This window comes from Cyanistes caeruleus, chromosome 20, assembly GCF_971803275.1.
Source record: "Cyanistes caeruleus chromosome 20, bCyaCae1.hap1.1, whole genome shotgun sequence".
Taxonomy (NCBI): Eukaryota; Metazoa; Chordata; class Aves; order Passeriformes; family Paridae; genus Cyanistes; species Cyanistes caeruleus.
In genome coordinates, this window is record NC_141720.1 from 6,481,354 (window position 1) to 6,503,792 (window position 22,439).

At 48.3% G+C, this 22,439-nt stretch overlaps 4 protein-coding genes across 11 annotated transcripts in view; 3 read left to right on the plus strand and 1 right to left on the minus strand.

Annotated features, from left to right (window-relative positions):
• AK8 (adenylate kinase 8) overlaps positions 1 to 7,882 on the minus strand; it is a 65,699-nt gene extending 57,817 nt beyond the window's left edge. For both annotated transcript variants that reach the window (XR_015278199.1, XM_086858290.1), the window contains exons 1-4: positions 7,669 to 7,882; positions 5,290 to 5,374; positions 1,425 to 1,474; positions 710 to 823 (exon numbers count right to left, since the gene is read on the minus strand). Coding sequence is in view for 1 of the 2 variants with exons in the window: in XM_086858290.1 (XP_086714416.1) it covers positions 710 to 823; positions 1,425 to 1,474; positions 5,290 to 5,374; positions 7,669 to 7,761 (342 nt within the window). In the remaining variant the exon portion in view is untranslated. The remainder of the gene's footprint in view (positions 1 to 709; positions 824 to 1,424; positions 1,475 to 5,289; positions 5,375 to 7,668) is intronic.
• Positions 7,611 to 11,264, plus strand: LOC147649709 (sperm acrosome-associated protein 9-like). 2 transcript variants are annotated; one of them, XM_086858298.1, is made up of 5 exons: positions 7,611 to 7,701; positions 8,631 to 8,792; positions 9,644 to 9,846; positions 10,873 to 11,011; positions 11,109 to 11,264. In XM_086858298.1, the coding sequence occupies exons 2-5, from the start codon at positions 8,649 to 8,651 to the stop codon at positions 11,193 to 11,195; spliced, it is 573 nt and encodes a 190-aa protein (XP_086714424.1). In that variant the 5' UTR covers positions 7,611 to 7,701; positions 8,631 to 8,648; the 3' UTR covers positions 11,196 to 11,264. The 2 variants fall into 2 exon arrangements, with proteins under 2 accessions (XP_086714424.1, XP_086714423.1); XM_086858297.1 differs by lacking the exon at positions 7,611 to 7,701 and adding an exon at positions 7,960 to 8,050.
• On the plus strand, positions 7,992 to 15,449 carry LOC111945705 (sperm acrosome-associated protein 9-like). Of its 2 annotated transcripts, none has more exons than XM_086858300.1 (5): positions 7,992 to 8,050; positions 12,829 to 12,990; positions 13,841 to 14,043; positions 15,052 to 15,190; positions 15,288 to 15,449. In XM_086858300.1, the coding sequence occupies exons 2-5, from the start codon at positions 12,847 to 12,849 to the stop codon at positions 15,372 to 15,374; spliced, it is 573 nt and encodes a 190-aa protein (XP_086714426.1). In that variant the 5' UTR covers positions 7,992 to 8,050; positions 12,829 to 12,846; the 3' UTR covers positions 15,375 to 15,449. The 2 variants fall into 2 exon arrangements, with proteins under 2 accessions (XP_086714426.1, XP_086714425.1); XM_086858299.1 differs by lacking the exon at positions 7,992 to 8,050 and adding an exon at positions 11,984 to 12,219.
• Positions 13,959 to 21,168, plus strand: LOC111945214 (sperm acrosome-associated protein 9-like). 5 transcript variants are annotated; one of them, XM_086858296.1, is made up of 5 exons: positions 15,288 to 16,398; positions 17,771 to 17,932; positions 18,784 to 18,986; positions 19,724 to 19,862; positions 19,977 to 20,138. In XM_086858296.1, the coding sequence occupies exons 2-5, from the start codon at positions 17,789 to 17,791 to the stop codon at positions 20,061 to 20,063; spliced, it is 573 nt and encodes a 190-aa protein (XP_086714422.1). In that variant the 5' UTR covers positions 15,288 to 16,398; positions 17,771 to 17,788; the 3' UTR covers positions 20,064 to 20,138. The 5 variants fall into 5 exon arrangements, with proteins under 5 accessions (XP_086714420.1, XP_086714422.1, XP_086714421.1 ...); XM_086858295.1 differs by having other exon boundaries at positions 19,724 to 19,846; XM_086858294.1 differs by lacking the exon at positions 15,288 to 16,398 and adding an exon at positions 13,959 to 14,043 and having other exon boundaries at positions 19,724 to 21,168.
• Positions 21,169 to 22,439: the final 1,271 nt, after the last annotated feature.

A 22,439-nucleotide genomic window follows, 5' to 3' on the forward strand; every position in this document is an offset into this window, starting at 1 on the left:
GACAATTAATTACCTGATCAACTAATCCTAGGAGTCATGACATCTGGAAAAATGTTCCTTGGACCAACTCCTTTGAACATCAGTTAGGATACCCACAATGAATGGATTTAAAAATCTGACTAGAGTAACTCAGGTATGCAGAATTGGGGAAAATTCAACAATCTGAGTCAGCTGCTCCTGCCTCAGCTTGAGAGCTTCCAGGGCTGTCAGGAACTGACTGGATTGTCATCCTCCTTTTGAGTTAATGCACCAAGTAAGTTATTTGTGTCATGCTACAGAGAAATCAAGCATGCACAACTAAGTAGCACTGTCAGATCAAAAAAAGTTCTTTGTGTACATATTTTCCAGAGCATTTTGTACCAAAGGAGACCTCAGAGATTAATGCTTATTTTATTGAGATTATCAAACATGCCCAGATAGGAGACACTGTGTTTAATAATAGAATCAAACATTCTTTAAACTGGATTGTGCAACTCTGGATTTACCCAGTTCTGCTACTTGTTTCAAGGTTAATATTTTCAAGACCTCCATCACTTTGCATTGTCTCCCTCTCCTGCCCCTCTTCTGTGTCCTGACACACCAATGTACAACACAGAGAGAAGAGAGTCTTTACTCTCATCTGCTCAACTCAGCAGTAGAAATCGTGGGAATGCCACATAATTCCCGTTCTGTGACACAAGAACAACTGTTACTATATTCTCTTACACACCTGGTTTCTTTCTTTATATGCCTTTGCTTCCTCTGTCTGCATTAGTACTTCCTTGAATAACAAAGTCTCATGAGAGACACGTATGGCATTGAAATGTTTACAAAGCCACATTGCCTGAGGGAAGAAAAAAAAGATAAAATACAGGTTGAAATATTTGGAAAGAAAATCAAACCATTTTTTTCAGAAGGCTGCAGAAAGACAGAGCTTTCCTAGCCATACATTAAAGTATACAGACATTTAAGTATATAAGCAACTTTAAGTAGTTTCTTATAAAGACGTTCAAGAGTATCCAGCTTTGAATAATGGCTTTTTCATCTCCTGTACCTTAATGCAGAATTTAAAGAAGGAAACATTCTTGCTGCCATGCCCTCACCAGCATCACCTGCCGTTTCTGAGGTTCAAATGCAACTTTGACCTTTGCATTTAAGCGGTGGCAGTGGGCATGAGACAACAGAACATGCAAATCACAGCAAGGCAACACCACAAATGTGTTATTACCTTACTTCCCCCAGGCTAATTAGTCCTGCTAAAAGGCTGGGGAAATAAGACAGGCAGAATTCTGTTCCATTCCAACAGTTTCACTACCTGAGTTCATCTATCACTTGGATAAATCTCAAAATTCTTTTTCCAGAATAGAACTCTCCAAAATGCTGAGCTCAGTAGAAAGTAAGAAAGTGAGTGGCAAGTGCTACAACCCTGAGGGTAAGGTACTCACAACTGTAGTTTTCCCAGAAGCAGGTGGACCAAGGACACAAATTCTTGGAGCTATGGAACAAGGATATGCAAATGTCAAGATGCAGAACAACAAAAATCCCAACCAGTTTCCCCACTCTTGTATAACATAATATCAAAGTAGCCACGGTGAATCAATCATTTCAGCTGGAAAGCTGCCTCAGCAGAGACTTCGGGATTGGGCTCCACTGGGAAAAAAAGGGGGAACAGAAAATCAGTGCCAGCTGGGTCCTCCTTTAATCTCCATGGTCAATGAGATTAACACTCTAACTGTGCCACTTGGAGAGATATATGATATATATATATATCTCAATCCATTTAAAGACATGGAGAGTTTAGTGGGTGAACCATAAGATACAAACATTTCCTTACCTGGATTTGACTTTTATTCCTGAAATACTGATTCAGAACTAACACGTTTTCTGATGAAAAAATATTTCAGTTTTTAGTTTCACTTAGATAGGTTGCATCAGGATTCAGAGAAGATTTAGATACTGCAAAATGAAGGACTCCCTCACTAAACTCTTTAATAGCTGCCTTCAATTTTTCTAGTCACCATTTAAAGTATTTTTTTCTCATTTCTGTTTCTTGTGTTTCTCTGCTGCTCGTCCCTCTCCTCTCTCTGAGGGGGCAAGGTGCAAAAAAATGCATCTCAGTTCTGAGGAATTCTTAATCCAATGCACACACACAACACAATAGGCATTACTGCCCTGAGCTTTGTTGGGAATGAATTAGAGGCAAGACAAACAAGAGAAAATGGAGCCGCTCTTAGGAAAGTATTTGGAACTTCTTCCATAAATACACCTTGGGCTGCAATCCCTTGAACTGTCATTTTATATTAACAGCTTTGATGTTTTTCCCCCTATACCACAGGGGAAAAAAAAACCCAAATCAGAGTCTGTGCAGGAGGGACTGGTTAGTATTTACTGGGAGTAACATAGGTCAGAGCAGAGGAAGGATCCACTCACCCAAAAACCTTCTCAGCTCTCGATAACCAAGGGAGATTGTGTCTGATGGTAACAGACAGGCAAGGATGTGAAATGTATTTTCATGAGGTATTCCATGCACTTAACAGTTATTGGGCAGGTGCAATTTTTAAACATACATGAAACCCAAATTACAGATTCATCTTTACAAAGTTATCTGACTTGGAAGGTTTAAGAACAACTCCCCCCTTATTGGTTCTTGCAAGTGAAACAGAACTAGTACACAATGTAGAAAAATACTTTAAAAGGATACATCAGCTGTTTTTATCACTTAATTTATTTCAAATGTAATGTGATTAAATCCTAGGGTTTTTTTAAAATCTAACACCTTGAAACTCCAGCCCGGTACTTAGGAATTATTTATAAACAGCGTCATAAAAGAGTGCTTGGGTGCCAACACTAATCAACTTCTTCAAACCACTTCAAAGAAAATCAAAAAACCTTTCCATCCACAGATCCTTTTGAGGTTTAACTAGGAGCATGATTTAAAATTCACAAGAAAGCCCTTAGGTATTGAAGCTTTAATACACAGCTTTCTTGGACAAACGTTTGATAAAAAACGAAACATACCATTATATACACCATCTCATGCTTTAATATTGCCCAGGGCTACTGTAAATGCTCACTTTGTACTAAATCTGGTTTTCTCTCTGCTTAGTGGCTGGCAGCAGATGGGGCAGTGTAATTCACTGATTTCCTCATTTGCACACTTGTAGGACTCCTCTAAAGCACATATGACACAGGGGCACTACCACGATACCACAGGGTGCAATGTTTAACCCCTCCAATCAACAAATAGTCACTATTTAATACTGCAGCTCCAAACCAGCAGCTAAATGAAGTCAGGAAATTCTGGGAAATGCCTTTTTCTTTGGTAACAGATCATACTTAATTCTGTATTTAGTCTTGATGAGACATTACGGGATTTACTCATTCAACTAAAGCCAGTTTTAACATTCAACAATGATTTTAGCAAAAACAAAATGAATCCTGGAATAACACAGAAGAACAGCTGGACTCACAGAGTTCCATTTAAATCCAAAAGATTCTATGATTAATATTAATACAACAAAATTAGCTTAACTGGAAGAGAAATCCTTTGCTAAAGAGGAGAAGTACAGGGTACATACTGAACATTCTTGCAGAACTTTTTTACATTCTTTCAGAGGTTTGAGTGTAAAGCACAAACTCATAGAAATGCCACTTGGACCCTAAAAGCTTTTTCATTAGCACAAAGCAAGATACTGTGTAGAAAACTTGCATCTTTGAATATGAAAATTACCAGCCCTTGAATGTTTTTAGAAGGAACACATGAAAGAACAACAGCACAAAGCCCTAAGCACAAACACTTTGCCACACATTTGACCTATTAGACTTTTGAAGCAGTTGTAAGCTATAATCACCATTACATTTATTTATATTTTTAAAAGTACTTTACATCCTATTATCAAGTAAAAAGGTTTTCTAACTTCACACCTGGGATAGATGCAATGCTTCTTTTCCACACATCTCTGTTTCAAATTTTCTCTAGGGCTAAAACTGTCTAGGCAAGGAAAGATCATGAAAATTCATGACTTTACTGATGGCTCTAATAAGGTTTTTTTTCTTCTAAATAGTCAGCACCTTCCGCCATGATCAAAAAGTAAAATCAACTCTGCTACACATTTCTGTTACATTATTTTTCATATAATTTATTCTTAAAACAACATTTTGGCTTTAATTTTAATTTGAGTTCCTCTCCTTCCTTAACAGGATTTTCCAGACCAAAAGAAGACAGCATTTTCCCTTTGACAAATAACTGCTGTAGTTCTATCTTCAGCCTCTAAGTACTGAAGTCATGAGATGGAAACCTGCCTAATTCTGTTAAAATAATACTGTGGGGCTTCAGGACAAATGTTAGGCCAATGTGAAGAAATTTTATCAGCATTCTATCAAACTGCAGGAAATTCTTCCACATATTTTCCATGGGTCTACAAAACAGATTGATTATTCACGCTGCCTGCACCAGAAAAGGCTGGGCACAATTTGCAGGATTTTGATTTTTTCTTTTTCTTTAACGTATTTAGCAGCATTTCAATCAACATCCATCTGATCAGCACCACTAAGAGCTAACAGCACCTCCAGTGATAATGATTTCATTGATGCTGCAGCAGAACTTTCATAACGGTTTACTCTGGTTTTAAAGAAACATCAAAGCTCCATGACACCAGCTCTCCCTGACAGCTCACACAGAACAAAAATTACAGTTCAGTTGTGCATATCCAAATATAATCTGCCTAAGGGTGAACAGTTTGTAAATCAAATAATTTGATTGAAGATACATGCTTTTATTGTGCAGAATACAGACTTCCCATTCAATTTACCAGGTTTTGTTACACAGAGGAGCAGACACACTCACTGTTCCTTCAGCTGAGATGCCACTGAGCTGTGGAACTCATTAACAGCAGTAAGTAACAAACTAATCAAAAAGCAGAGAATCTGCCAGCCCAGGTAGAATAGGAACCTAAATTTACACCTGACAAAAGGAGTAATTAGCGAGCTTAAAGACAACAGGAAATATCAGATGGGGCACGGAAGGCATTAATAATTGATACACCAGTACTCTTCGTTATTCCCTTAGAGGGTTTCATTGTTATAACTGTTAAAGTGCATTTCTCATTAGATTACCCACTAAAAAAAGAAATTAAAAGCATCTTGCCTATAACTATTCCAAAATGCTCACCACTTTTTTTTTGTTTCCTCCCCCCTTCCAAGACTCAGCCTGAAAAGTTTGATCCATCACCTGCCAGCGGCAGCACAGCTCCCAACAGCTGTTTACAAATCAGGAACTGAACTATTTCTGGTGTCTCCATTTTCACTTACCATCATCGTTGTTTTGCTTTAAGTGGTTTATCATGAACTCAATGGGATCATCTGGCTTATGAATTAATAGCTCTTCAAGCATGTTCTGGAAATAAATAGGACAAAATCAGAGGAAAATTTAACACAGCTCTGCAGTCGTGATAGCTTGCATTTTTACAGTAATGTTACAATGAGGATCCTCAACAGCTTATAAATGCTTATTTATTTTCTTTCACAGACAAAATTGAGACTTCAGAACCTATTTTCAACGCTGAAAAACTGAAGATTGTCAGAAAATTGCCAGTAAAAAAACCCCACAACACCACTGATAAGCTTCAGCTTATTTTTATTTATATGGACACCGGAAAGGTTTGGCTCAAGCAGCCTGGGGACAAAAATGGTTGAGGCAGCACTGACATAAAAAAACATACAAGGAATTTGAAAAACAGGGTTAACTTGAATTTGTGTCTCTGCAGGGCAAAATGACCCTTCTCTAGCACATTCCCACAAGCTTCTGACAAGCCCAGAGGAGGGCAGAATAGACAAGAGCTGTGGAAAACACGACCCACAGAAATGGCACATTTCACTCCTGCACCAGGCCTTGTCTCCTGCATGAAAAGGAGTGGGAAGAAGTGGGGAGAAAAAAAAGAAAAGAAAAAAAAAAAAAAGGCATAAAACTTTGCCTTGAATGTCTATTTTTGAGCCCATTTTCATGTTAAACCCTTGAGGTAATACAGGGCCTTGTTCCAGCTCACACCCACAGCAGTGGGGATCTTGCACTGGGAAGATTTCAGGGAAGATTTGGGTTTTACAGTCAGAAAAAAGAACAACCCTGAGAAATCCATACATTTCCTAGCAAGACATTTCAGCACAGCCACGAGTTCTGTAATTAAAACTAGACATCAAACAGAACTAATGCTCTAATTTAGACAAGCAGCAGAAATACTCAGGCTGGAAGAGACATTTCTAAAAAGCAGTCATAACACTTTTATATTTGCAAGTAAATTCCATAAAGTCCATCTAGTCCATAAAATTTTATATCTTCACACACTGATTGTCTTTTATTAGAGTGGCCTCTTTTCCTTTTCTACTTCATCCACTTCATTAGAATAATTAAAACACTCAATTTTGTTTATAAACTGGTGATCGTGCAAGTTGTGATCCATAAAGGTCTGGGTAGCACAGAGCATGAAGGATGAATTTTTTATTTTTATTACTTTCCAGCAACATTTATTAAAACTAAGCAATCTGGATGTTGCACTTCACTTACCAGCACCTCTATAAATAACAAACATAAGAAAATCTGGGTTTATGATAATTCACAAACGTTCAGGCTGACAGTGACTGACACTGGCACTGTTTCTTGCCCAGTTTTATCCAATTCTGCTAAACTCAGTTTAATTTCACATAATTTGTTCTGCTAATCTCAGGGGAGGTTCATATTTTGGGTCCCACCTAGTTTTTACATTTTGTGGTTTGTAAATGTTTTAGCACAACGATTTCAAGCTGTGTTTGTGTCATTATTTTTCTCCAACAAAGTGAAGCATGAAAAACACAACCTTGAATAAATCCCAAAAACATTTTATGTAATATGAGTCCCTGCAGCTGCATTCAACAACTTGTGACTTGCAAAACCCAGTATTTTATTAAAAAAAAAATCAAAACTATTATACCACACCAATCATAATAACCAGAAAAAAACACATTGTACAAAAGAAAAGAAATAGGAAAAGAAATAAACATGTATGTGCATTTTAGTGAGCTCTGAGCAAGTGAAAACGACTTTTTAACAGAGTTAAGAGCAGCACACGGGGGAAAGCTCTCCAGCAAGTTCTCTTATCAGAACAGCACCAAGATATTTAGTCCTTCACACAAATCTCCTCGTGCACGACACAATGGCTTTTCCCAAACTTACAGAACAAAACCCACCCTTCTCTAAAGCAGTGAAACCAAGTACCGAAATCACAAACACGCCACAAGTGCACTCTTAACCCTTTATTTTTAACGCGTTCCAGGCAGAAGGGTTTTAACCGAGGGATGATGAGGATCGCGTGACAGCCCCAGCTCAAGCACGGCAAATCCTTCACCAAGATCTCCTCGCCACTGTCCTACCTCGTTTTATTTCCTCCTCCCCCTTTGCCCCTCCTCGTTCTGCCTCGCATTTCACCCACACCATCTGTCCACGGGCTACCAGTTTATTCCGGAAATCGGATGAAACGTATGAGGACCAACAACTGTCAATTAAAATAATTAACAGTGAGAGCCCACGGCCGCTTCCCGCGGTCGGACACGCGCCTGTGAGGCTGCACAGGAGCCCGCAGCAGATGCCCCTCCCCGCCTCCCCCGTCCCCGGCCGGCCACCCCGAGCAGCGGAGCGGCTGGCGGGCGATCCCCGTTCACCTGCAGGAGCTGGAAGAGCCCCCGCTCCTCCGCGTAAGCGCCCGCGGGCGGCGGCCAGGGCCGGGCTGGGTCCTGCACGGGCGCCTCCGCCATGGCTGCCCCTAGCAACGTGAGGCGTTGCTAAGGAGGCGTCATCGCTGCGCGCCGGGGAGCGGCCTCGCGCCGCACGGGGGCGTGGCCTGCTGAACCGCGCCGGGAGCGGGCAAACGTCATCAGGCGCCGACGGTTGCCGGGGAGACGGAGGCGCGGTTGCCGCGGCAACGGCGGGGCTGAGGGCCCGCGCTCAGCGCCGTCCGCCCGCTCATCCCGCCCAGAGCGGCCGCCCCGCCAGCCCGGCCCCTCCCGGGGAGCTGCCGCACCACCGCCGCCCGCACACCGGCCGGTAGGAGCCGCAGGGCTCGCCGGGGCGGGAGCGGGGCGGCGAGACCCGCTCGCAGCGCGGGCTCCCGGCGGCGCCCACGGGCTGAGGGGTCAGGCGGGCCGGGGCTGCGGGCGAGGCCGCCCCGACAGCTTCTGATCTCTCCGCAGGGTCCAAAGCAGCCCCGGCGGGAGGGGTGGGGAGCCCGGCCGGCTCCGTTAACGGGAGAGGGCGGAAGCCGCTGGGGAGATGCTTTTACAGCCCTAAGAGGAGCCACGGCTCCCCCGGGCCCGCCGCAGCCGCGCCGTTGATGCACTGCCGCGTTATCTTTACAGCACGCCCGCCAGGGTTTAAGGCATCCGATTGTCAGCGCTGCCCCCTGGGTTCTCTGCCACTTTTTGCAGCATCATTACCAACTCAGTGACTGACTGCTTGGGGCTCTGGGCCTGCAGGCTTACACACAATAAATCTCCTCGTTTTCATGCATTTTACGTGTCTTTTTTAATATAAATTTTCCACTAACTGATACAACTCCTGCTTAAGTGAGAGGTAAAATTGTGTACTATCCAAAAAGCAGCTTAATTTCTCTCCTTTTCACCCCCAGATCCAGAAATAAGAAAACATGGATGAGGTTGTGGAGACCCTAAGAAAGATCGAGGAGAACTACAAGCTCTTCCAGCAGCAGCAGTTCTCATTTATCAGAGCACTGGAACACACCCGGGAGGAAGCCCACGACTCAGTCAGACCTGTGTCATCCATTGTCCAGGTACAAATTATTCAGCACAAAGTGCTCCCTGCCCATGAGAACAGGGCCAGCACGGGGCTGGCGTGCACCTGGCGCCAGTTCAGGGATGAAGAAAGGGTTTTACTGAAGGGAAGATGGACAAAACCTCTCCAGTAAGGTTTGTGTGTAACTGAAGCTGCGGGGAGAGAAGCACCTGTGTGAGGGCCTGCTGTTATCTCAGAAGGACTCTCATGGCTGAGCAGCACTTTCTGGTTTAGTTTAACACTGCTGAGGCACAGCCAGAAACACAGGGTACAGGAAAACAATCAAACCAAACCTCATTCCCCAGCCACACATGGAATCTGGAATCCTTAACTTGGAGGAACCAGCGTGCCTGGCTCCTCCCCCTGGTATTGGTGCTGCTGTATCTTTTTATGGTGCTTATTAAAAATAATGGCTGTGTCACAGAGGGAGGATGATGGATTGAGGGCTGCAAGTCCCAAGTGGGCAAGGGGTTTTCTGGGCTGCTAAGTGAATTGTCCTGGAAATTTTATAGCATGGTGTACCTAAAAGTAAAACTTAGACCACATGGATACAGAGGGGGAGGAAGAAAAATTGAAATCAAACCAGAACTGTGGATTTGAGAGAGCAGAACTTGGGCACAAATCCCAGATGGATGCCAAGGGCAGAGTGAAAGCCAGGCTGCTGTCAGCATTAGGACACAGAATGAGCTGGTTGTCTTTTCCAAGTGTGCCTCTCCCGAACAGAAGGGCTTTGCTCATTGCAATGAAGAGGATTGTGACAGACACTGCACTGAGCCACATTTTCCCACTGAGATGTTGTGTAATATTATGCTGTTTGCAGAAACACTGCTATTTCCCCCTGTGCTGCAGGTACAGTGCTACAAGGACCACCACTGTTACAATGCCACAGACAGGCGCATCCTCAACATGTTCATCTCCATCTGCAACGATCTCCGCAACCTCTGCCAGAAGCTGGGAACGGTGCATCCTGGGGACAGCGTGTCCAACGGCCTTGTGGAGAAGTGCAAAGTGCTCCTCAACGACAGCAACGACCTCACAGCCATCCGAGCCACGTAGGTGCCTCCTCAGCTCAGCTCAGCTGAGCCCAGCTCAGCTCAGCTTAGCTGAGCTCAGCTCAGCTCAGCTCAGCTCAGCTCAGCTCAGCCCAGCTCAGTTCAGCTCAGCTCAGCTCAGCCCACCTCAGCCCAACTCAGCTCAGCCCAACTCAGCTCCTGGCATTTGGCTGTCACTGCTGGAGGACTGACACTGCACATTCCCACCTGGCTTCTCCACCACTTCTGTCACAGCACCTTCCTGCCTTTACTCAGGGTCCAAGGGGCTGCCCAGGTTCCTGTTCCAGCTGTTGGGAAACCACTGCCAGTGTCCATCCACAAACAGTGTCGCTCCGATTTGGAACGGCTTTAAAGAACGACACTGGACTCTCAAGGGAGTCTCAACAGGAGAATTCCTTAGTTTATTGCTTCAGGCCTGTCTAATAGACAGATACGTGGAAAGTACAGAAAGGAAACTCCTGTTGGTTAACAAAGTGCTACATTACCATCATTGGTCAGGGGCACTTTGCCCCCCTGACTCTCTCCTGCAAGGAGAAACAAGAGGCTGCAAAACAACACCTGCAAGGCTGTTTAGTGTCCCTGAGAATTGTTTTAATTCCTTCTCACATTTTTCCCAAGATACTTTCTCAGGCAGCCTGAGGAGCCATGCGGCCTGCAATTTGTACAGGCACTGTGGTTCAGATTTAGCATCCATAACAGAGTGCTGCTTTTTTTGTCCATCCTTTTTCTGGTGCAAGGCAGGGCACGAGAGCGCCCGGAGCTCCGTGCAGTGCTCGGGCAGGTTACCTGCTCCTTCCTCCTGCTGCTCCTCTGCACAGAGCTCATTTCTGCAGGGCAGGTGTCACTACGTCCTCTCCAAGACTGCCAGTCCTATGCCAGGGGTTTTTGGCAGGACTCATGCTGTGCTTTTCCGTTTTTGGCACAGGGCTGGCTGTGCAATCCTGCTCTTCCATGGGCAGTCTGAGGGTGGCTCCCACGGCTGCACTGCTGGAGCTCCTCTGCCAATCCTTTCCCTCTGTCCCACAGCTACCCCCATGGTGTTGTGAACTACCTGAGCTGGGAAGAAGCAAGGAATCGCTATGGAGGGGTGGTGAGCCTCATCCCCATCGTTATAGACACCATGAGGGAGTGGATAACATACATGACGAGCCACCTCCTGCCTAATGTGAGTCCAAGAAGGACACATCCAATTCCCACACCCCACCTGCTGGGCACTTTGCAGCTCAGATTACATTAGTAACAAAAATACTGTATAATTGCAGGAAAGAGAATGCAAGAGGTGCAAGTATGAAGACCCACGTTTGAAAAATAAAGCTCCTTGGGTGCCACCAGGCAAAAATACGTATTAAAGGATCAAAGCTCCTGCATCGTCTCCTCACCAATTTTAACCTAATAGCTGATTAAATACAATGAAATGACGACTATAGATCTGTCCTGAGTCCATTTCCCTGCTGCCAGCCTGCCACAGACGCATTGGCTGTCCCTTGCTGCTGTTTCCACTCTGCTCCTCATATCCCCACAGAAGCAGCTGCAGCTCCAGCTGCTCCCTGAGGCCAGCACTGCCGTGGGAGCAGGGAACACTCAGGACTCCTTAGATTCTAATCTCTCAAACATGAATCTTGGACAAGTTCTTTGAAATTGGATTTGACATTTTCTCAGCCTTCTCTCTGATGAACATCCCCTGCCTGGCACAGCCAGCGGGGTGAAGAAGCTGCCTGGCTGAAGGATGTGATGCAGAGCAGCAAAGGCCTGGCATCATTAATTCGGACACGTGTTGGACGTTTATGCTTCTCTCTAAAATTCCCCCACCCACACAGAAAGGATTTCGTTAGCTGGACCACAAAATCCTTGTTTAGAGGAAAAACTTCCCGCAGTCGGACACGCGCCTGTGAGGCTGCACAGGAGCCCGCAGCGATGCCCGTCCCTTGCCTCCCCCGTCCCCGGCCGGCCACCCCGAGCAGCGGAGCGGCTGGCGGGCGATCCCCGTTCACCTGCAGGAGCTGGAAGAGCCCCCGCTCCTCCGCGTAAGCGCCCGCGGGCGGCGGCCAGGGCCGGGCTGGGTCCTGCACGGGCGCCTCCGCCATGGCTGCCCCTAGCAACGTGAGGCGTTGCTAAGGAGGCGTCATCGCTGCGCGCCGGGGAGCGGCCTCGCGCCGCACGGGGGCGTGGCCTGCTGAGCCGCGCCGGGAGCGGGCAAACGTCATCGGGCGCCGACGGTTGCCGGGGAGACGGAGGCGCGGTTGCCGCGGCAACGGCGGGGCTGAGGGCCCGCGCTCAGCGCCGTCCGCCCGCTCATCCCGCCCAGAGCGGCCGCCCCGCCAGCCCGGCTCCTCCCGGGGAGCTGCCGCACCACCGCCGCCCGCACACCGGCCGGTAGGAGCCGCAGGGCTCGCCGGGGCGGGAGCGGGGCGGCGAGACCCGCTCGCAGCGCGGGCTCCCGGCGGCGCCCACGGGCTGAGGGGTCAGGCGGGCCGGGGCTGCGGGCGAGGCCGCCCCGAGAGTTTCTGATCTCTCCGCAGGGTCCAAAGCAGCCCCGGCGGGAGGGGTGGGGTGCCCGCGGCCCCGGCAGCGAGCGCTGCGTGCCCGGCCGGCTCCGTTAACGGGAGAGGGCGGAAGCCGCTGGGGCGATGCTTTTACAGCCCTAAGAGGAGCCACGGCTCCCCCGGGCCCGCCGCAGCCGCGCCGTTGATGCACTGCCGCGTTATCTTTACAGCACGCCCGCCAGGGTTTAAGGCATCCGATTGTCAGCGCTGCCCCCTGGGTTCTCTGCCACTTTTTGCAGCATCATTACCAACTCAGTGACTGACTGCTTGGGGCTCTGGGCCTGCAGGCTTACACACAATAAATCTCCTCGTTTTCATGCATTTTACATGTATTTTTAGTATAAATTTTACAATAATCTACAGATCTCGAACTTATTTGTGAGGGAAAGTGTTACAAAGTTCTATAAAGCAGCTTAATTTCTCTCCTTTTCACCCCCAGATCCTGAAATAAGAAAACATGGATGAGGTCGTGCAGACCCTAAAAAAGATCGAGCAGAACTACAAGCTCTTCCAGCAGCAGCAGTTCTCATTTATCAGAGCACTGGAACACACCCGGGAGGAAGCCCACGACTCATTCAGACCCGTGTCATCCATTGTCCAGGTACAAATTATTCAGCACAAAGTGCTCCCTGCCCGTGAGAACAGGGCCAGCACGGGGCTGGCGTGCACCTGGCGCCAGTTCAGGGATGAAGAAAGGGTTTTACTGAAGGGAAGATGGACAAAACCTCTCCAGTAAGGTTTGTGTGTAACTGAAGATGCGGGGAGAGAAGCACCTGTGTGAGGGCCTGCTGTTATCTCAGAAGGACTCTCATGGCTGAGCAGCACTTTCTGGTTTAGTTTAACACTGCTGAGGCACAGCCAGAAACACAGGGTACAGGAAAACAACCAAACCAAACCTCATTCCCCAGCCACACATGGAATCTGGAATCCTTAACTTGGAGGAACCAGCGTGCCTGGCTCTTCCCCCTGGTATTGGTGCTGCTGTATCTTTTTATGGTGCTTATTAAAAATAATGGCTGTGTCACAGAGGGAGGATGATGGATTGAGGGCTGCAAGTCCCAAGTGGGCAAGGGGTTTTCTGGGCTGCTAAGTGAATTGTCCTGGAAATTTTATAGCATGGTGTACTTAAAAGTAAAACTTAGACCACCTGGAGACAGAGGGGGAGGAAGAAAAATTGAAATCAAACCAGAACTGTGGATTTGAGAGAGCAGAACTTGGGCACAAATCCCAGATGGATGCCAAGGGCAGAGTGAAAGCCAGGCTGCTGTCAGCATTAGGACACGGAATGAGCTGGTTGTCTTTTCCAAGTGTGCCTCTCCCTAACAGAAGGGCTTTGCTCATTGCAATGAAGAGGATTGTGACAGACACTGCACTGAGCCACATTTTCCCACCGAGATGTTGTGTAATATTATGCTGTTTGCAGAAACACTGCTATTTCCCCCGTGCTGCAGGTACAGTGCTACAAGGACCACCACTGTTACAATGCCACAGACAGGCGCATCCTCAACATGTTCATCTCCATCTGCAACGATCTCCGCAACCTCTGCCAGAAGCTGGGAACGGTGCATCCTGGGGACAGCGTGTCCAACGGCCTTGTGGAGAAGTGCAAAGTGCTCCTCAACGACAGCAACGACCTCACAGCCATCCGAGCCACGTAGGTGCCTCCTCAGCTCAGCTGAGCCCAGCTCAGCTCAGCTCAGCTCAGCTCAGCTCAGCTCAGCCCAACTCAGCTCAGCTCAGCTCAGCTCAGCCCAGCCCACCTCAGCCCAACTCAGCTCAGCTCAGCTCAGCTCCTGGCATTTGGCTGTCGCTGCTGGGGTACTGACACTGCACATTCCCACCTGGCTTCTCCACCACTTCTGTCACAGCACCTTCCTGCCTTTACTCAGGGTCCAAGGGGCTGCCCAGGTTCCTGTTCCAGCTGTTGGGAAACCACTGCCAGTGTCCATCCACAAACAGAGTGTCGCTCCAATTGGGAACGGCTAGGAAGAACGACACTGGATTCTCAAGGGAGTCTCAACAGGAGAATTCCTTAGTTTATTGCTTCAGGCCTGTCTTATAGACAGATACGTGGAAAGTACAGAAAGGAAACTCCTGTTGGTTAACAAAGTGCTACATTACCATCATTGGTCAGGGGCACTTTGCCCCCCTGACTCTCTCCTGCAAGGAGAAACAAGAGGCTGCAAAACAACACCTGCAAGGCTGTTTAGTGTCCCTGAGAATTGTTTTAATTCCTTCTCATATTTTTCCCAAGATACTTTCTCAGGCAGCCTGAGGAGCCATGCGGCCTGCAATTTGTACAGGCACTGTGGTTCAGATTTAGCATCCATAACAGAGTGCTGCTTTTTTTGTCCATCCTTTTTCTGGTGCAAGGCAGGGCACGAGAGTGCCCGGAGCTCTGTGCAGTGCTCGGGCAGGTTACCTGCTCCTTCCTCCTGCTGCTCCTCTGCACAGAGCTCATTTCTGCAGGGCAGGTGTCACTACATCCTCTCCAAGACTGCCAGACCTATGCCAGGGGTTTTTGGCAGGACTCATGCTGTGCTTTTCCGTTTTTGGCACAGGGCTGGCTGTGCAATCCTGCTCTTCCATGGGCAGTCTGAGGGTGGCTCCCACGGCTGCACTGCTGGAGCTCCTCTGCCAATCCTTTCCCTCTGTCCCACAGCTACCCCCACGGTGTTGTGAACTACCTGAGCTGGGAAGAAGCAAGGAATCGCTATGGGGGGGTGGTGAGCCTCATCCCCATCGTTATAGACACCATGAGGGAGTGGATAACATACATGACGAGCCACCTCCTGCCTAATGTGAGTCCAAGAAGGACACATCCAATTCCCACACCCCACCTGCTGGGCACTTTGCAGCTCAGATTACATTAGTAACAAAAATACTGTATAATTGCAGGAAAGAGAATGCAAGAGGTGCAAGTATGAAGACCCACGTTTGAAAAATAAAGCTCCTTGGGTGCCACCAGGCAAAAATACGTATTAAAGGATCAAAGCTCCTGCATCGTCTCCTCACCAATTTTAACCTAATAGCTGATTAAATACAATGAAATGAAGACTATAGATCTGTCCTGAGTCCATTTCCCTGCTGCCAGCCTGCCACAGATGCATTGGCTGTCCCTTGCTGCTGTTTCCACTCTGCTCCTCATATCCCCACAGAAGCAGCTGCAGCTCCAGCTGCTCCCTGAGGCCAGCACTGCCGTGGGAGCAGGGAACACTCAGGACTCCTTAGATTCTAATCTCTCAAACATGAATATTGGACAAGTTCTTTGAAATTGGATTTGACATTTTCTCAGCCTTCTCTCTGATGAACATCCCCTGCCTGGCACAGCCAGCGGGGTGAAGAAGCTGCCTGGCTGAAGGATGTGATGCAGAGCAGCAAAGGCCTGGCATCATTAATTCGGACACGTGTTGGACGTTTATGCTTCTCTCTAAAATTCCCCCACCCACACAGAAAGGATTTCGTTAGCTGGACCACAAAATCCTTGTTTACAGGAAAAACTTCCCGCAGTCGGACACGCGCCTGTGAGGCTGCACAGGAGCCCGCAGCGATGCCCGTCCCTTGCCTCCCCCGTCGTCGGCCGGCCACCCCGAGCAGCGGAGCGGCTGGCGGGCGGTCCCCGTTCACCTGCAGGAGCTGGAAGAGCCCCCGCTCCTCCGCGTAAGCGCCCGCGGGCGGCGGCCAGGGCCGGGCTGGGTCCTGCACGGGCGCCTCCGCCATGGCTGCCCCTAGCAACGTGAGGCGTTGCTAAGGAGGCGTCATCGCTGCGCGCCGGGGAGCGGCCTCGCGCCGCACGGGGGCGTGGCCTGCTGAACCGCGCCGGGAGCGGGCAAACGTCATCAGGCGCCGACGGTTGCCGGGGAGACGGAGGCGCGGTTGCCGCGGCAACGGCGGGGCTGAGGGCCCGCGCTCAGCGCCGTCCGCCCGCTCATCCCGCCCAGAGCGGCCGCCCCGCCAGCCCGGCCCCTCCCGGGGAGCTGCCGCACCACCGCCGCCCGCACACCGGCCGGTAGGAGCCGCAGGGCTCGCCGGGGCGGGAGCGGGGCGGCGAGACCCGCTCGCAGCGCGGGCTCCCGGCGGCGCCCACGGGCTGAGGGGTCAGACGGGCCGGGGCTGCGGGCGAGGCCGCCCCGACAGCTTCTGATCTCTCCGCAGGGTCCAAAGCAGCCCCGGCGGGAGGGGTGGGGAGCCCGGCCGGCTCCGTTAACGGGAGAGGGCGGAAGCCGCTGGGGCGATGCTTTTACAGCCCTAAGAGGAGCCACGGCTCCCCCGGGCCCGCCGCAGCCGCGCCGTTGATGCACTGCCGCGTTATCTTTACAGCACGCCCGCCAGGGTTTAAGGCATCCGATTGTCAGCGCTGCCCCCTGGGTTCTCTGCCACTTTTTGCAGCATCATTACCAACTCAGTGACTGACTGCTTGGGGCTCTGGGCCTGCAGGCTTACACACAATAAATCTCCTCGTTTTCCTGAGTTTTCCTTTTTCTTTTTTTTTCTTTTTTTTTTTTTTTTTTTTTTAAGCAGGAGAAACTAGTCTCTTTCTTTAAAATTTTCAAAGTTTACTAAAGGATGTAAGGGACAAACTAATAACGGCGTCGGGTGCTTGGCAACTGCCAGAGCCATGTCTGTTAACTTCAAACAATATTCTTACATTATTTTTCATTGCATTGGTCAAATGCATATTCATGAGGATTACACGTATTCAAACATTCCTTTGAGTTTACATGTTCCGGGAATTCTTTTGGCTTGGTTCGACCCTTGACCCATCTTAAGGTACATGCCATACTGCACTTTCAATTCAAGTATTTTATTTCCACACAAGACCACCCTTTCTGTTACTGACCATTACTGATAGCCAAATGAACAGTGGTAATATTCTCCTTGCATTCTTTCTTTCGATATTGATTTACCTGGTTCTTTTCTAGGTTTTCTTATCATACAGAAAAGATATCTGTAGGATAGTACAAGTACATTAAATCAACATTAGCTGTTTCAGAAAATTATCTGAGTTATTCACAGCATTGTGATACACAATGTTAGAAATTGAAAGCATTAACTTCTGCAACTGTTAATGGTATAATGCACAGTAATACTCTGCATTTTAATATTTTGCAAGAGCCTAAACGATATTTATCACACTAAAATATATATCTACACAGGGATTAGGGTATTAACCATCAAAGGCTGACAAATTATACTCTATCAAAAACATTGAAAAAGTGATTACCAAAAATACTACATTAAAATAATTGGCGAAAGCCAATGACTACATTATTATTCATAACCTAAATTTTCCAGTAACCTACACACCTCCAACTTAGGTGAGAGGTAAAATTGTATACTTTCCAAAAAAGCAGCTTCCTTTCTCTCCTTTTCACCCCCAGATCCAGAAATAAGAAAACATGGATGAGGTCGTGCAGACCCTAAGAAAGATCGAGCAGAACTACAAGCTCTTCCAGCAGCAGCAGTTCTCATTTATCAGAGCACTGGAACACACCCGGGAGGAAGCCCACGACTCAGTCAGACCCGTGTCATCCATTGTCCAGGTACAAATTATTCAGCACAAAGTGCTCCCTGCCCGTGAGAACAGGGCCAGCACGGGGCTGGCGTGCACCTGGTGCCAGTTCAGGGATGAAGAAAGGGTTTTACTGAAGGGAAGATGGAGAAAACCTCTCCAGTAAGGTTTGTGTGTAACTGAAGATGCGGGGAGAGAAGCACCTGTGTGAGGGCCTGCTGTTATCTCAGAAGGACTCTCATGGCTGAGCAGCACTTTCTGGTTTAGTTTAACACTGCTGAGGCACAGCCAGAAACACAGGGTACAGGAAAACAACCAAACCAAACCTCATTCCCCAGCCACACATGGAATCTGGAATCCTTAACTTGGAGGAACCAGCGTGCCTGGCTCTTCCCCCTGGTATTGGTGCTGCTGTATCTTTTTATGGTGCTTATTAAAAATAATGGCTGTGTCACAGAGGGAGGATGATGGATTGAGGGCTGCAAGTCCCAAGTGGGCAAGGGGTTTTCTGGGCTGCTAAGTGAATTGTCCTGGAAATTTTATAGCATGGTGTACCTAAAAGTAAAACTTAGACCACCTGGAGACAGAGGGGGAGGAAAAAAATTTGAAATCAAACCAGAACTGTGGATTTGAGAGAGCAGAACTTGGGCACAAATCCCAGATGGATGCCAAGGGCAGAGTGAAAGCCAGGCTGCTGTCAGCATTAGGACACGGAATGAGCTGGTTGTCTTTTCCAAGTGTGCCTCTCCCGAACAGAAGGGCTTTGCTCATTGCAATGAAGAGGATTGTGACAGACACTGCACTGAGCCACATTTTCCCACCGAGATGTTGTGTAATATTATGCTGTTTGCAGAAACACTGCTATTTCCCCCTGTGCTGCAGGTACAGTGCTACAAGGACCACCACTGTTACAATGCCACAGACAGGCGCATCCTCAACATGTTCATCTCCATCTGCAACGATCTCCGCAACCTCTGCCAGAAGCTGGGAACGGTGCATCCTGGGGACAGCGTGTCCAACGGCCTTGTGGAGAAGTGCAAAGTGCTCCTCAACGACAGCAACGACCTCACAGCCATCCGAGCCACGTAGGTGCCTCCTCAGCTCAGCTCAGCTGAGCCCAGCTCAGCTGAGCCCAGCTCAGCTCAGCTCAGCTCAGCTCAGCTCAGCTCAGCTCAGCTCAGCTCAGCCCAGCTCAGCTCAGCTCAGCCCAGCTCAGCTCAGCCCAGCTCAGCTCAGCCCAGCTCAGCCCAGCTCAGGCCAGCTCAGCCCAGCTCAGCCCAGCCCACCTCAGCCCAGCTCAGCCCAACTCAGCTCAGCCCAGCTCAGCTCCTGGCATTTGGCTGTCACTGCTGGAGGACTGACACTGCACATTCCCACCTGGCTTCTCCACCACTTCTGTCACAGCACCTTCCTGCCTTTACTCAGGGTCCAAGGGGCTGCCCAGGTTCCTGTTCCAGCTGTTGGGAAACCACTGCCAGTGTCCATCCACAAACAGAGTGCTGCTTTGTTTGTCCATCCTTATTCTGGTGCAAGGCAGGGCACGAGAGTGCCCAGAGCTCTGTGCAGTGCTCGGGCAGGTTACCTGCTCCTTCCTCCTGCTGCTCCTCTGCACAGAGCTCATTTCTGCAGGGCAGGTGTCACTACGTCCTCTCCAAGACTGCCAGACCTATGCCAGGGGTTTTTGGCAGGACTCATGCTGTGCTTTTCCGTTTTTGGCACAGGGCTGGCTGTGCAATCCTGCTCTTCCATGGGCAGACTTGAGGGTGCCTCCACGGCTGCACTGCTGGAGCTCCTCTGCCAATCCTTTCCCTCTGTCCCACAGCTACCCCCACGGTGTTGTGAACTATCTGAGCTTGGAAGAAGCAAGGAATCGCTATGGAGGGGTGGTGAGCCTCATCCCCATCGTTATAGACACCATGAGGGAGTGGATAACATACATGAAGAGGCATGTGTTGTATATTGTGAGTCATGGATGTGCCACGTCTAAGAAGGAGATGTCCACTTCCCAAACCCCACCTGCTGGGCATTTTGCAACTGAGACCTCCATTAGTAACAAAAATACTGTACAATTGCAGGAAAAAGATTTTCAGAAATACCTGGCTGCAAATCAACGTCCAAAAAAAAAAGCTCCCTGGAGGCCACCAGGGAAACACCCCTATTAAAGGATCAAAGCTCCTACATCATCTGCTCACCAACTTTAACCTCCTGGCTGATTAAATACAATGAAATGAACACTAGAGATCTGTCCTGAATCCACTTTCTGAAGAGTTCCCTGCTGCCAGCCTGCCACAGATGCATTGGCTGTCCCTTGCTGCTGTTTCCACTCTGCTCCTCATATCCCCACAGAAGCAGCTGCAGCTCCAGCTGCTCCCTGCGGCCAGCACTGCCGTGGGAGCAGGGAACACTCAGGACTCCTTAGATTCTAATCTCTCAAACATGAATCTTGGACAAGTTCTTTGAAATTGGATTTGACATTTTCTCAGCCTTCTCTCTGATGAACATCCCCTGCCTGGCACAGCCAGCGGGGTGAAGAAGCTGCCTGGCTGAAGGATGTGATGCAGAGCAGCAAAGGCCTGGCATCATTAATTCGGACACGTGTTGGACGTTTATGCTTCTCTCTAAAATTCCCCCACCCACACCGAAATGATTTTGCTAGCTGGACCAAAGAATCTCAGTTTACAGGGCTCTAAGGGGGTCTTCCATACCTTCCACTGACTACAGAGGCCAGTGTTGTTCAGCTGTGCTCTGCTGCAGCCTCCAGCAGCTCTTCACGCCATAGAATATCTCCCCTCACAGCTGCTTGACTGCTGTGCTGTCAGAGCTGGAGATGGAAAGGAGAACAGAGTTCATTTTGCACGTAGTTTTTGTGTACTGACAATAGCCAAAGGTGGGGAAAACACCCCTGTGGTCCTCAGAGCTCTACAAAATGAGAGCCATTTCCAGACCATATGATTCATGGGGATGTGGTGGGAGCATCATGTTCAGATGGTTCCTGTTCAAATTGCAGATTAAAGTGCTTGTGCTTTCCCTGTTTCAAGGCAGGGTTAGCATTAGGTTAGGCCAGATGTCCCAGCTAAGGGGACATGATGGCCCTGGGGCTCAAAATATGGAGCATGAGGTCAGCACATGGTCAGATCCTACAGCCCTTCCCAAGTAAGTGTCCTCCCTGTGTCTGAGTGCTCTTTTCCCCTTCCACAGCAAATTACCTCCTGCTCTTTGCTTCCTGCTGAAGACAATCCTGAATAAACAATTTCCCCTTGCATACCAGGCCCAGTTTTCTGTGAGAAAGTTTTTGTCTTAAATTCACCAGTTTTTTGTAACAAGCAGCTAAAAACAGAAGGGAGAATTAATACAGAGGAAGGGCCAGAGGAGGGAATGACAGCTCAGATGAAATGGAAAGTATTTTCAGGAGCATTTTTATTCCTCACATAACCCCACGTTGTTTTGCACTCCTTTCCCCTATCCACTTGCACTGCAATGCACCCACCCAGTCTGGAGTAGAGCCCTATTTTTAGGGAGATGTGATCCAACTGAACTGAACCTTGGTGAACTCAAAATCGTAACAGAGGGTCACAGAGCAACTCCCAGGCACTACTGGGGCCTCAGCCAGTGGAATGTCACTGTCACCTTCTCTGGCTTCACTTGAGATCTCTGGTGCAGAGGCAGCTTCAGGATGAAAAATCCAAATTGTGGCAGCTGCCCCGTTGTGCAGACAAGTGTCCTGTTACAACTGCTGCCTTGGAAAGCTGTTCAGGACAAGCTGTGAGGACTGAACGATGACAAGTGGTGGGGACACAAGAGATGCTAGTCCCAGATCTTGTTTCCAACCTTCTCGGCCCTGTCCTGTGGTTTAAATTTAAACCCACAGGCTGTGAGGAAACCAGAATTATTATTAAGCTCCAGTTTGTGGCTCACTTTCAGCTTCTGGGGATGAGCACAGCACAAATGGTTTGCCAGACCAGTCCTACCACAGCCAGTCCACCACTGCTGCTCAAAACTCCAGTGCAGTTGTCATTTTGCACTTGATCAAGGTGATACACACAAAAAAAGTTGCCAAATTTTAATAATAAGATTCATACACACAAGAAACAGTTCCCAAATCTTAGTAATAATTTCTAGCCTAGCCCTATCCTTTCAGTCAGTGTCATGCAGCCAATATCTTAAGACCCAAGCAGAAAAATGACTGCATAAAACTTGCAGTCTGAGGTTTGATAATGACAAGACCAGAATCTGTTGGAAGACTGCAAAGTTAAGTCTCATAAAAACATCCAGACAAATTACTTAATTTCCATACAAGTTCTCCTCTTCCAGAGTGGATGGACACTTCAAAAGACAAAAAGATACAGCAAGAATTGTTTTCCTCTACTACAAATCAAGCTGTTTGAAGAATTTACATAAACAGGATGTAAATGCCAAACACAAAAGTGCAATAAAGTTTTACTTCAGCCTCAGTGAGCATAAAATTGCAAGATACACACTGAGAAACCAGGCAGGGCACCAGCCTGACTTTCCTACAGATCTGTCAGTCCTGGGAATAA